The sequence below is a fragment of the Scyliorhinus canicula genome, chromosome 24 (assembly GCF_902713615.1).
Source record: "Scyliorhinus canicula chromosome 24, sScyCan1.1, whole genome shotgun sequence".
In the NCBI taxonomy this organism is placed as follows: Eukaryota; Metazoa; Chordata; class Chondrichthyes; order Carcharhiniformes; family Scyliorhinidae; genus Scyliorhinus; species Scyliorhinus canicula.
In genome coordinates, this window is record NC_052169.1 from 9197951 (window position 1) to 9212759 (window position 14809).

The 14809-nt window shown below is 44.8% G+C and overlaps 1 protein-coding gene across 2 annotated transcripts in view; it reads left to right on the forward strand.

Annotated features, from left to right (window-relative positions):
• edc3 (enhancer of mRNA decapping 3 homolog (S. cerevisiae)) overlaps window positions 1–14414 on the forward strand; it is a 106421-nt gene extending 92007 nt beyond the window's left edge. For both annotated transcript variants that reach the window (XM_038784088.1, XM_038784089.1), the window contains 2 exons: window positions 2173–2390; window positions 8707–14414. In XM_038784088.1, the coding sequence (XP_038640016.1) occupies window positions 2173–2390; window positions 8707–9041 (553 nt within the window). In that variant the 3' untranslated portion in view covers window positions 9042–14414. The remainder of the gene's footprint in view (window positions 1–2172; window positions 2391–8706) is intronic.
• The last annotated feature ends 395 nt before the right edge of the window (window positions 14415–14809 follow it).

Below are 14809 nucleotides of genomic sequence, written 5' to 3' on the forward strand. Positions count from 1 at the left end.
CCCGGTTTGACCCTGGAACCTACCACCCTCGACACAGTCCATGCTACGCCCTTCCAAAATTCCCCCAGCGCTGGGCATGCCCAGAACATATGGGCATGGTTTGCTGGGATCCCCGAGCACCAATACACCTGTCCTCACTCCCAAAGAACCGGCTCATCCTTGTCCCGGTCATGTGAGCCCTATGCAGCACCTTAAACTATATGAGGCTAAGCCTCGCACAAGAAGAGGAGGAGTTCACCCTTCCTAGGGTGTTCGCCCACGTCCCCTCCTCAATCTCCTAACCCAGCTCCTCCTCCCATTTACCCGTCAGCTCCTCCACCGAGGCTTTGTCTACCTCCTGCATCACTTGGTACGTTGCCGAGATCCTCTCCTCTCCAACCCACACCCCCGAGAGCACCGTCCTGGACCCCACGCGGCGGCAACAGAGGGAACTCCGCCACCTGCCGCCTGACAAACGCCCTTACCTGCATGTACATAAAGGTGTTCCCCGGGGGGAGCTCGAACTTCCCTTCCAGCTCACCCAGGCTCGCAAACTTCCCTTCAACAAACAGGTCCCTCACCCTCCTAACACCTGCCCTGGCCAACTTAGGAACCCGCCATCAATTCTCCCCGGGACAAACCAGTGGTTCCCCCGTATCGGGGACCCCATCGAGGCCCCCACCTCCCCCCTGTGCCGTCTCCATTGCCCCCAAATTTTGAGGGAAGCCGCCACCACCGGGCTTGTGGTATACCTCCTTGGAGGGAGCGGCAGCGGCACCGTTACCAGCGCCTCCAGGCTCTTCCATGCTGCCCCTTCCCCGTCCATTACCCACTTACGCACCATTGCTGCGTTGGCAGCCCAATAATACCCACAGAGGTTGGGCAGCGCCAGCCCCCCCCCTATCCCTGCCCCGCTCCAAGAACGCCCTTCTCACCCTCGGGGTCCCGTGCGCCCACACAAACCCCGTAATGCTCCTGTTAACCCGCTTGAAAAAGGCCTTCGGGATAAAGATGGGGAGGCACTGGAACAGGAAGAGAAATCTCGGGAGCACCGTCATCTTGACTGATTGCACCCTGCCCGCCAGAGACAGCGACAACATGTCCCATCTCTTGAACTCCTCCTCCATCTGCTCCACCAGCCTTGTGAGGTTAAGCTTATGCAAGGCCCCCCAGCTCCTGGCCACCTGGACCCCCAAGTACCTGAAGCTCCTCTCCGCCCTTTTTAGTGGGAGCCTGCCAATCCCCCCCTCCTGGTCCACGGGTGTACAACGAACAGCTCGCTCTTCCCCAATTTGAGCTTGTACCCCGAGAAATCCCCAAATTCCCGGAGAATCCTCATCACCTCGGGCATTCCCCCCACCGGGTCCGCCACATACAGCAATAGGTCATCCGCATAGAGCGACACTCGGTGCTCCTCCCCACCCAGCACCAGCCCCCTCCAGTTCCTCGACTCCCTCAGCGCCATGGCCAGGGGTTCAATTGCCAGCGCAAAAAGCAGGGGGGACAAGGGACACCCCTGCCTCGTCCCTCAGTATAACCAAAAATACTCCGACCTCCTCCTCTTCGTGGCCACGCTCGCCATCGGGGCCTCGTATAACAGCCTCACCCACCTGACAAGCCCCTCCCCAAACCCGAACCTTTCCAGCACCTCCCAGTAGTACCCCCACTCAACCCTATCAAAGGCTTTCTCCGCGTCCAACGCCACCACTATCCCCGCCTCCCCTTCTACCGCCGGCATCATTATAACATTCAAGAGCCTCCGTATGTTAGTGTTCAGCTGCCTCCCCTTCACGAACCCCGTCTGATCCTTGTGGATAACCTGCAGCACACAGTCCTCTATCCTCGTGGCTAAAATTTTCGCCAACAGCTTGGTGTCTACATTTAAGAGTGAGATCGGCCTGTATGACCCACACTGCAGGGGATCCTTGTCCCGCTTAAGGATCAAGGAAATCAGCGCCCAAGACATCGTCGGAGGCAGAGCCCCCCCTTCAGACTTTTTTTTATAAAACGACGATCAATGATAGTTTCATGGTCACCATTACTGATGGATAGCCTTATATTCCAGATTAATGCCTGGGCCTGTGAGAGTACCACTGTGCCCCTGTCTCCTCATACAATTCCACGTGATTGCAAATGGCCCTCGGGAGGATTTTGCTTAAAGATTAAATCAAGGTTCTTTATTCTGTTTTCAAGGTTGAACCCTAAGAATGTTCACCAGCGTCCGACCGTCGCGTTGTTGTGTGGACCGCACGTGAAGGGCGCTCAGGGAATCAGCTGTGGCCGCCACCTTGCCAACCACCAGGTACAGATCATCCTGTTCCTACCGAACTTTGTGAAGATGCTGGAATGTATTACAACAGAGCTTCAGCTTTTCAGCAAGACGGATGGCAAGCAAGTGGCCAGTGTCAAAGGTGCGTACTCGTCCAGCCTGCGCGAATCTCCTTCCTCTGCCCTTTTGTTTATCGCGGGACATGTGGAGCCAGTGAGTGTAAATGTTGAACCTTGGACACTCCTCCCTGAGTTTTCGAGAAGCCTTTCGCCAAATAGCTGGCTATCAAGCACCCATGCTTAATGGATTTCCATAGTGTGGGATTGCCTCCATTTTGTTCTAGAGCTGAGTAAATTTACTTTTTGAACAAGCAGGCAGCCATTTGCTAAGTTATTTATTTATTTTTCTGAAATAAATTTAGAGTACCCAATTCGTTTTTTCCAATTAAGGGGCAATTTAGCGTAGCCAGTCCACCTAACCTGCACATCTTTGGGTTGTGGGGGCGAAACACACGCAAACACGGGGAGAATGTGCAAACTCCACACAGACAGTGACCCAAAACCGGGATCGAACCTGGGTCCTCGGCGACGTGAGGCAGCAGTATTATCCACTGCGTTACTGTGCTGCCCTGAGTTATTTATTTTGATAATAAATTTTAGTGATTTGCACAGGTATATTAAACAAAGAGTTGAGAAAACCACAATGTACTTGAAAGTCTATAAGTACTGCCAAATAACTAAAATCATGGACTAAAGTTGATGGGAAAAAACTGTTCCCGCTGAGTCGAGAATGAGGGGGCATAGAATTAAGGTAATTGGTAAAAGAAGCAGTGAAGATACGAGGAAAAGCTTTTGCATGCAGCAAGTGGTTAGAATCTGGAATATGTTGCTTGGAAGCAGTTTCAATTGTGGCATTTAACGGAATTAGACTGTGATCTGAAAAGGAAGAATGTGTAGGGCTACGCAGTGAATTGCTCGTTCTCACAACTGGCCCAGACATGATGGGCTGAATGGCCTCGTTCTGTCACAATTCTGTCCAAAGGACTGCAGAGCTAAGCGAGTAACCTGTTTTGATAACTTTATTTATAAGTGGCAATTGAACTGTATTGGGTTGCTTCATCAGAATTAGTGGCAGGGGTAGGTAGTACATTCAAGTTTGTTTCTTTTTATTTAAGAACTGTTTAACTGATAATGGTAAACCCATTTATTGGTTAATTCTGTGTTTAAAATAAAGTTTGTTTTAACATAAAAGATACCCGTTGGTCAGAGTCATCACCCAGCAGTGGACAGTTTTACAAATACAAAAAATGTTTGAGGATCTCGTCTGGTATTTTAACAAAAGTTGGGAGTCTGGTTCAGTATCCTAACAATATCTTAAGGCTAGATGGCGGCGCATGTTGTTGCAACTTGTCACTGCTGATGAGAGCAAGTTGAAAAAAGGTGCTGTTTTTCCTCTTTGCGTTTTGGTACCAATGTGCCAAATATTTCTGATGATAACACAGAGCCTGGTTGGATAACAGTTAACGTATTTAGTTCACAACTTCAATATGTAATAAATTTGAGCAAAGTGTAGCTGCTTTTATTTTTAGCTCACTGCACTGTCTGTGGGATAAATGGGGCAACACGGTGGCACAGTGGTTATTGCTGCTGCCTCAGAGCCAGAGACCCAGATTCAATTCTGACCGTGGGTGACTGTGGAGTTTACACGTTCTCCCCGTGTCTGCATGGGTTCCGCCAGGTCTTCCGGTTTCCTCCCGCAGTCCAAAGATGTGCGGGTTAGGTGGATTGGCCATGCTAAATTGCCCCTAGGTGGGGTTACAGGGATGGGGCGAGGGAGTGGGCCTGGGTAGGGTGTTCCTTCAGAGGACCGGTGCAGACTTGATAGGCCAAATGGCCTCCTGCTGCATGGCAGATATTCTATGATAAACTCCGATGTACGGGTTTTGCTAAAGAGAACTAGTCAGATTTACTCAGAGCATCAGTCTTCAGGAATCCCTGCTGCCCCTCAAATTTACTTTGACTGTGTGGAACCTGGGTGCCTGGAGCTGCCTACGCTAGATCGATGGTGTGGCAGTATAAAACCAGTGTTTAAAAAAAACATTTTCTCACCCACTCTCTCTCCTCTGCCTCCTCCGCTCTCCCTTCAAATTGAATTTTCTTTCTGGGCCATTTGCCAGACCAACCCACCTGAGAGGGAAAAGATGGATGAGACTGCTTTTCTACTTTGCCATTGGTGCATTATATTTACCAGTTCCTGTTTATTAAACTTGACATCTTGCAAGAAAGCAAGTAAGGACCATTGTTCTGTGAGTTCAATTGTAGTTATTCTATAAAGTCTGTACAAGGACTATTATGTCTTTACAGGGTCAGTGAATCAGTGTACTGTTTAAACAATGGTAGTGTTTATCTAGAAGGTTTTTGGCTGCTAACTATCTTTACATTATAATGGCACATATTGGGTTACACAGGAACTTCCAGTAGTTTATCCAGAACAACCAAAACTGGTTTCAACATTGCTTGTTGTTAACTAAAGAAAAGCCACAACTTTATACTTACTGAGTAACCGTTTGAAGATCCCGGACCAGCCCACAATATTTGTTAGGATAACGGATAAGAACCCCAAACACATTTTTAAACCTCGAGGAAAGAATACTTCGCTCCAGGAGTGATTCTGCTGACCAATATGTATCTTTTATATTAAATCAAACTTTATTCTTAACACAGGATTAAATACATCGACATCACAGAAAACATCTTACAATTAACAGTTAACCAATTCTTATGAATAAAAGGGAACACTTTACTAACTTACACATTCTCCATCACCGGTCAAAAGCCACTTATAAATAAAGTTAGCCAACACAGGGTTTACTGTACACTTGAATAGAGATTTCTTGGAAATGCTGCTCAAAGAAGGAGAGAGATGCTTTCTCTAAACGGCCTTCAGATCCTTCTGCCTGTGTCGGACTACTGCATAAAGCAATTACATGGTTGGGATGGATGTCACTTTTATGACATCTTAATTGCACCTTTTGCAGACACAGAGCCTATAGGTTAAACTAGGATTTAAAAATATATATTACTGCAACAGAGATATGTATGTATATATATCCAGGCATTTAATAACATTGCTGTAACAGATACATATACTATAATCTATATAAATATTTCCTACATTCACAGCTGTTAGAACAACTATTCGGATCCTTCTGTAATTCCCTCGTTCTTATTTTTAATAGAAATGGGCAGTTTGTTATTTAAACTTTCCTTCCCATCCCTTGCATACGCCCTCACCTTCCCCCAACCCAGATTTTCTCCCCATTTCTCCCGAAGGCACTGACTTTGGCAGAATAACATTTCCATGCTGGCTGCCCTCCACTGTTCATCCACGTGGCTGCTCTTCATGCGTGAGCTCAAATCGTGAGTGTTTTCCCCTACATTCATACCTGCCGTTTCCAATAAAGAGTCTGAATCCAATGTTATCTTTTTTTTACATCATTATCCTATTGTGGAATGGAGAGTAGGTCTTCCGAGGAAAGGTTGAGGGTGCTAGGCCTTTTCTCATTAGAACGGAGAAGGATGAGGGGCGACTTGATAGAGGTTTATAAGATCAGGGGAATAGATAAGACAGTCAGAGACTTTTTCCTTGGGTAGAACAAACCATTATAAGGGTTAATAAATTTCAGGTGAATGGTGGAAGATATAGGGGGGATGTCAGAGGTAAGTTCTTTACCCAGAGAGTAGTGAGGGCATGGAATGCACTGCCTGTGGAAGTAGTTGAGTCGGAAACATTAGGGACCTTCAAGCGGCTATTGGATAGGTACATAGATTACGATAGAATGAGGGGGTGTAGATTAATTTGTTCTTTAATCTCGGACAAAAGTTCGGCACAACTTCGTGGGCCGAAGGGCCTTTTCTGTGGTGTATTTTTCTATGTTTTTCTATTGCAGAGACATTGTCCTCCTCCATTCTCCTTTGTAATCAAGACCTTGTTATAACCTACACCATTGATCATTAACAGTTGTGAATGTGATTTATGCGTCGGGGTGGAAAGTCCTTTTCCATTATTAATTTGGCATTGATCCGCAGTTTCATTTCGAAGTTCGAGTTGTTTTACCAAAAGTCTTAAGTTTCAGAAAAGGTTAAAATTTTGATTTATATTTTGGCAGCCGTTAATAACGCCATGTCTCTGGTCCCTGAAAGAATTCCATGACAAAGGTCATGACAAAATGGGTCTCAAAAGAATGCAACAAGGGTGCATGTGGCCAAGTCATGTTCCAGCTTAGATTGTCGGCAAGGAGAATATGTTATTGGCTCCTGATACACACCACTTCATTCAGCTACAGCCTCAAAACTGCTCACGCCTGGGGTTCTTGAACTCTATTTCTTTCTCATGCTAAAATCTCAAAAGTGTTGCAACCCTGAATCAGTCGATTTTAATCGGGGATATTAATCTTGCCTTTGGCGCATTTTTTTTTACCCACCTGTTGCAAATGCGTATAGCTTGCCATAGATTAGGATTCCCAGTTCTGCATTACACCTAGGCACGAGTACAGTTCTAAGAAGTGGAAAGAGAAATTGTCCGTGAGGAACTCCATCTCGTAAACTTTTAAGAAGTGTTCCTTCAAAGTTACAAGCCCTGCCATTTCATGTTTCACAGCTTGCATGCTGTGTGAATGTCTGCTGTTTAAATTGGGACTCATGGATCTGAGACCAGAGGTAGCAGCTGAAATTTAGATTATACCTACCGAGGAGAATGAAAGGAATTTAATTATATAGTACCTGTAATGACCTTCTAGATATCCCAAAGTGCCTCATAACTTATTAGGTACCTTTTTTATAGCGTTACTATTGGAATATTGAGAAACTTTTCGCACACGGCAAGGTCCCTTAAAACAGCATTGTGATAAATATTCAGGTAAATTGCTTTGGGGTCCTCACGACACCGAGGACCCGGGTTCAATCCTGGCCTTGGGTCACTATCCGTGTGGAGTTTGCACTTTCTCCCCATGTCTGCATGGATCTCGCCCCCACAACCCAAAGATGTGCAGGGTAGGTGGACTGGCTGCGCTAAATTGCCACTTAATAGGGCAAATAGAATTGGGTACTCTCAATTTATTTTTTTTAAAACTGCTTTGGGGGAGAGGAAAATATTGGGCAGGGGGGAAAACCTCCTTGCTGCTCTTGAAATAGTGCTGTAGACTCTTTTGCATTCACCCAAGCAGGCAGAGAGCACCTCAGTCTTGCGCAAAAAAACACAGCCACCGACAGTCCTGGGTTCCCTCAGTGGTGCACCCCAGTCAGCCTAGATTATTACATGACCGTGTGGTTAACTGTATCTCTATTATATAACTCCCTTGCGCTGGAACTTGTACTGCGCAGATCCTCTGCATTGCAACTGTTACACAATGCTTAGACGCAGCGGGACCCATACTGTCCTCTGAATCTGTGTACATGCACTTTGCAGCACGGTTCACTGGGTTGCAAAGGGTGAACAGTCAAGGTCAACTGTACTGCACCGCCCCAACCAGTGCCCTGGCTGAGACTAAGAGATTCAGCAACACCACGAGGCAGAAGGTACATTTTCCTAGTATACATAGCTTTGCAATGCTCTCTGCCTCACTCCCACACTCTACGTTCTGTAATTTCCTCCCAAACACCATCTTTGCAGCATTACAAGAACTGCAGCTGTTTGAGAGCACCCATTGTGGCCTTGCCGGGGCCACTAGGGATGGGCATTAAATGCGGTTTCACCATTGCCCAAATCCTGAAAGCGATTCAGATGGTTTAGACAGACTTAAGTGTGCCCCGCGGATGTCAGCCAAGCCATTCTTGGCTTAAACTCCTATTACGGGGAGAAAGCTTCTGTACCCTGCCTAAGCGCCCCCACCATCTGTAGCTTAGAGAGCAAGTCCTTTCACATTTGTGAGCTGTACTCGAAGCACTCCACAGAGCTAATTCCTCAGTCTACGAGTGACCAGTTAATCTATTTTGCTGCTGTTGGTGAAGGGATGCACGTTGTCTCGGAACTGAGGGAAAACTGCCCCTTTAAAAAAATAAATTTAAAAAATACTCAAACGATCTTTTCTCTGCATCTTTTGGGCCCTCTAGTTTAATATGTCAACTGAACCTCCGACAATGCAACACTGCCCTCAGTCCTCTGCTGAAGTATCAACCTAGGTTATGTATTCAAGTTCTGGAAATGTACTTGAATGTACAACCTTGTGACTTAGTGGCGAGTGCTCCTACTGACCAGTCAGACTTACCTTGGCTCATTCGTCCAGCACCAGGAGAGTCACTTGGAAATTTACCAGTCTCTAATTGGTAGTAAATGCCATAAAGTAGATCACATTATTGGAGGTTAGACTTGACACAAAAAGCTGGTACTCTTTTAAGTGGAATTATCTCCTATCAGTCTTTCTTGAGTAGCTAATCCTTTTGTTTTCTTTTTAACTTCAGACTTGCCAAACACTCCTGTTGACTTGGTGATCAATTGCCTCGACTGTCACGAGAATCCGTTTCTTCGCGAGCAACCATGGTACAGAGCGGCTGTTGAATGGGCCAACCAGAATCGGGCTCCAGTGTTGAGCATCGACCCGCCCGTGGCCGAATTGGAGCACGTCATCGATGCCAAGTGGTCTTTGGCTCTTGGCCTGCCTTTGCCACTGGGGGAAAGTGCCGGCCGGGTGTATCTCTGTGATATTGGAATACCAAAGCAGGTTTTCCAGGAAGTGGGAATCTCCTATCACTCGCCTTTTGGTTGCAAGTTTGTTATACCGTTGCACTCTGAGTAATCGTGGCTTAATGCACAAGTGGAAACCCGTACAGACCATGAACCATCTCAGCAACTGACAGAGAGAAAATGTGGACAAGTGTTTAGAAGCCTTAATGTACAACGGACTTGGATCTCAAATGTTATTGCTGCAGGAAATTGTTTATGAAGGCAGGGAAAGCATTGCAAGCTTCCTGTTGCGACTGGTGCCATATCACGTTTCAGTGAGGGATGACCACACCAAAGGTCTGCAGTTATGCCTTGACCCCACACACATTTACTGTGCCTTTATTGTGAAGGCGAGTTACACTTGCAACACCTTTTGGGTAGGGTTGAAATGGGCACCACCACGAATGCCCGTGTTGAATAGTCTCTAGTGTTTTATTTGGGGGTGAGGGTGGGACACTGCTGTCTTAGGTGTGAGCAAGTTTAAAGTAAGAAGATATTCCTGAAGAAATGTAGGAATTGTCACATTTGCGGTTTCCTTTGAATTCTATGCACCATTTAGAAATGATCACTGGTGGCATTTCTTTTGGCCACTAACAAAATCTCTAATGGCTTACACAGTGTTTTCAAACCCTATGTGTTTTTCTTTATGAAGCTAATGCTTGTGGTGCAGTGCCAGCTTTACACACTGCGGGTATCGAGCTGCCAGTAATTGTGATCTTTGCAATGCACTAATAGCTCCCCCTAGTGCAGCCAAGCCTTGAAAGCAGCTTCTGTGGAGATCCCAGCTTCGGGTGGATAAAATGCCTTCCGCTCAGCCTTCTGCTTTGCCTAGCTAAGCACCAGATGAGGGATATCTGGTAGAGTTGTGGCAGTTTGCGTAGTTCCCAGTCATAAACCGCAAGATGCAGGAGAATCCCCTGATGGCGTCAGCTCCATTTCTGCGAATTATAAGGATTTGAGCCCGTCGGATATGCAACCGTTTTGAATGGCGTGGACTGCGCAGTGTCTTAAGACTGAGTGGGGGATTCGCTCATTGGTTTTTCAACAGTTCCACTACACTTGAGTGTTTTTGTGTGTCTTATATTGTTTGGTGTCAATTTAGTAGATCTACCAATTAGATGGGGTAAGGAGGACTTTGTTTTGTTTGCCAAGTGGGTTGTTTAAAACAATTGCACGTATTCGCACAATAGTTGATGGGACCATTAGTTCAATCGATTTTGGTTTTTTAAAAATCCAATAGCAAATCTGGTACTTTCGGCACCTGAGTTTAGTATTCGTGGCAGGAGTGAAGTCTAATACGCTACTTTTAAAAACGGCTGCTGTGAGGAAATGCGATTGTGAAAGAGGAGAGTTAAGATTGTGTTGAAAGTCTACAGTTTGTTGTTTAGCCTGGAACTGAGCTCCAAAATTCTTTAACTTTGATATATATATATATATATATAAAGCTGGAGTCAGCCAAATCAATACACCTTCCTGTGTTCCTAATCTATTGAAGTATTTCTAATCACTTTTGTTGCATGACTAGATTAGCGTAGGGAGCATTTTCAGCTGTAATAGATAAGCATTTTAAGTAGATTCACTAATGTAGGAGGGAGGTTTTTTTTTCCACTAAAGCTATTTTCGCAATGTCCAAGGAACTGGTACAAACAGTCATCAAAAATGCACGAGGTGCAACTTCAAAGTTGTAAATGTGTTCTTGAGTGTAGGTTAATTCTTTGTTCCTCAACTCTCAATATTTCATTCCCCGTCTCATTCCGTTTGCTTGGACAATCTTAACCTGGCCGCTGGAAAATATGGGAGTGGGAGGAAGAACAGTCATTGCAGAGAAATTGCAGGGTTGTATCACTTACAAGCCGCTTGCAAACAGTAATGCAATTTCCTGAGCAGAGCAAGGCCGAACATGGCTCAATTTCTTTTGTGGAGCTTAGCAGTCACAGCTTTACTGCTGACCATGTTCTGGCGAGAGAGTCCGAATGTTTCTCTGAAGGTGCTCCTTTAGTCTTTCCTCTCTGCGGTGTTCTTCATCGTTTCAAGAGGCTGAGGAAGATTCTTTAATTTTCAAACTGTAGCTCTTCAAACTTCTGCTGCGGTCTCTGTAAACTGCCTCCTTCAAGGTGCCAAAGATTGCCTTTGTCGATCTTTGTATTTTAACATTTGGCCAATCTCTGGTCGAACAACAGCAAGAAGTACTTTTGGCAGCTTCGAAGAATATGTTTGCCCGTGCATTGTGACGATGCTTTAAGCCAGTTTAACTGTTTAATGGAGTGATAGCAATGATTACAGCCTTCCATTGCCCCCTTTGCTTTGAGCAACAGTAGTCAGTGTACCTTGTTCAGTAGCTTGAATCAAGCCATCACACGCAGAATCAAGTTAATTTTTAAATTAATTTGTTCTTGCCACTCATTTCATTTTGGAGGAGGGATGTTTAGTGGTAAATGTGGATGGGAAAAGGGGGTACAATGCTTGACACCATGAGGGAGTTAAATTAACAATATGCCCTTGCTATGATATGTTTGGCGAAAGACCCTGGTTTAATAACCAATAATTCAGCCCCATTTTTGTTTCCTACTTAAAACCAATGTGACACCCACCAATATACCCATTTCTCAAACCCACAGATTCGTTAAGCCTAAATACCGTAGATGTGAGCCATCATTATTTGAACTTTTGAGTACAACAGTAGAGTTTACCATATAGTAGTCATTGTGCCACTGCAGCTTTTAAAAGGGCAAAACTTTTGTGCATATTTTTCATTGACAAAAGAATGTAGGTAAACAGACAATACCCAGACTTGCAGGGGTGTACTTTTCAAGAAAGCGAGCAATATTTGTTGCCTCCAAACTGGGGGACAAGCTGTGAGAGTTGATGCATGCAGGGCTTTGCACAGTGCATCAGCATTCTTGTTGAAAGCTTGAAACAGATGGCGGCTTGGACAGTGCTAGACGTATACTTTCAATGCAGCCTAGTATTCTAGGAAAGCTACTTCTGTCTGCAGGTGCTGTGCCACTCGAATTTTGGGCAGTGGCTGTCTTTGGGGCAATCCTGTCCCATTTTAAGCCAAATAATGTGATTTATTTTTTTCAAAAAAATATGTAAAATTTTCTTTGGATCGATTTGTGCAGTCTACAACAATGGGCTTAACACCACGACAGTGAGGAAGGGCCAAACATGGGGTAGTGATGGAGTCCATTCTGGTGAAACTGTTACGCCTGACCTGTTACGCTATTCCAAGAAGTCCCCTAACACCACTGAGCCCTCGGTACCCTGAGCCCATTGTTCACAGCAGATGGGTGGAACCCAAACATCCTGGTGCTTTTGTTTAAGGCAGATAGAAAACATGGGCCATTCTCCAAAATATACCACCCTATACTTTATTGAGCTCTCTGGTCTGATGCCATCGTGCTGTATTTCCTCTTTTCCCTCTCCCGCATGACCATAATGGCCCCGTACATGGAGTATGTTGTGCTTTTTTCCTTAGCCAGGGGTTTTAACAAGTCCCTGCGGTGGACATTCTTGCGTAAAGGGAGGAAGAACTGTGGCCTGGATTATTCTTTGCTTACTTAAAAAAAATAATAAATCTGGCAAACAGGATAGAATTTGGAAAACCTCAACCTTTCAGGTCACTTTATGTTATGACAGCACTGACTTGAGGAGCCAGGAAGTATTGAAGAATTAATGTCCTATTTTAGTTCTATAAAATGAAGCAAATGGTTTATTTTTAGTGAAATGTTTTGGACCAGCAGTAAAAAGGAGATAGCAAACAACTCGAGTTATCCAGTTTGTCGTTCCTTGCCTTACTTTGTTTGTGCAGACCCCTTCCCACTTACTCTTCTAGAGGCAGTATGTCAGTCTGCTGTTGCCAAATCATGCCTTGCTAACTGAAATACACGTGAAGATCCATGAACGGGCAGAAAGTTTCCTGCGTGAGGATTAGGGCATGTTACCGAGCATCAGATCTTCATTGCGACATGGCTGATGCTTAAATGTGGCGTGTGGTGTTTCATGCTTCACTGAATGACCCACACTGTGTGTGTTGTGTGTGTGTGTGTGTTGATTGCCTCTTTTTTTTTTGCCATCGGCGCCCTGACTTATTAAGGAGAGGGGGACGGAGGAAACGAAATAAGTTAAGTTTCCTCCGCCTGACTATTTTCTAGTTATCCTCCTAAGCACTGGTTCTTGGGACATTGAGCGAGGATATATTTGGATTTCAGTGGCGGCAGCTGGAAATACTTGCCGACGCCCATTTTCCCAGCTCGTTCCTGAAGAATGAATGGCCATTCAATGAAGGACTGCAGAGCCAGAGGAACTGGGAGCCCAAGAAAATATTAAGAAACGTTCTTGTATAAAACAGAAGTCATGATGTCTGTATGTTGGTGTCGATGTTGCCCTCTGCTGGCACAGTGCCGACATAATTCCACACCGTAGAAACTCATTGCAATTTACTGGGAAAGGCTGTGAGCACCAAGGCCATCAGCTGTCCAGAATAAAGCGAAACCCCCTTTACTTTTTATAAAAACAAAAACTTTTCACTGAATAAAATGATCAAAATTAGTGCTCTAGAATTGAAAAAATATTGAACATACAGTAAGGTCACTGGAGTCCAGTATTTCCTTACAGGGCCTAGTTTGATCAACAAGAGCTTATAAAACTTGATTCTTTACAGTATGTCAGAGCATTAATGCATAATTTTCCTTTGAAAAAAAGTTTACATATCTTACGGGCATATTCCACCCCTCCCCAAGCTTATTGGTGACAGGAAGCCCAGCTCCTTCCCAGACAATCGCACGTGTGCTCAATACAAGTGGTCCGGTTAGCCGAGCTTTGAGGAGTGTGTTCTATTACAGCAGTGTTAAATATTGTACCGTGGTGCAGCTACAAGTGGTCGTCAGCGCTGCTTTTCTTTCCCATCTTCCAGCTTCGCTGTCCTCCAGCTGCTATCACGGGCAACTCCTGAAAAATAAAAAAAACTTGTCGATGCGAATGTCCACTTAAATGGACTTGTGCACTGTGCCGTGATCTTTTGAGTAAGCATTAGATTCTTTTTAAGATAAAAGCGGGTGAATAGTCGCTCATTTTCTTTTGTGTGGCCGATTTACAGTATCGGAGCCGGCCAACATGCCGATTCATACAGCGTTTTCTGCCTGCGTTGCTTGCCGCGTGGTTTCCAGTCTACTGCAAGGCTGGGACTTGAGCATTGGAGCCAGAGCTGATTACACGTCGCACCCGTGCTGTGCCAGTTTGTTATCGTCGTACGATTACTACTGAATCGTCGTGACCGAGACGCTTTGCAAATGTGTTTTTCTGTATGTGGCTTCACTGTTGACTTGAGCACCTCCAAAATGTAAACCTGTTGCCTCGAGATTTTGCAGTCCAAATACTGTCCTGTCTTCTGGAAGGTACATGACTTCTCATGGTTAGAACTAAATAAAGACAAGAATTTCTGTTGGCTGGTCTCCTTTTCCGAGTCTGACACCATGCAGATGAGAATAATTCCCAGCATAAAAAGAAAATTTGGGAATGCCTTATGTTGAAAACAAAATGGCATCTCGCTGCCAAATATTTCTTTTTCCAAAAATATGCTTAATTCCTAAAATTTGTAAAAGCACATTTCTTTTTTTTTTTAAATAATTTTTATTGAAAAATTTTGAATTTATACAACAATAACACACCATAGTAAAATACCAAAAATAACAATAATATTAACAATCATAAACATTCGCCCCACCTCCATGAACACAGCATTTTAACAACAACGCAAATTAACACAATATAAAGTTACAGAATAGACACTACAATAAGGAACACCCCCCACCCCCCGGGGTTGCTGCTGCTATTGACCAA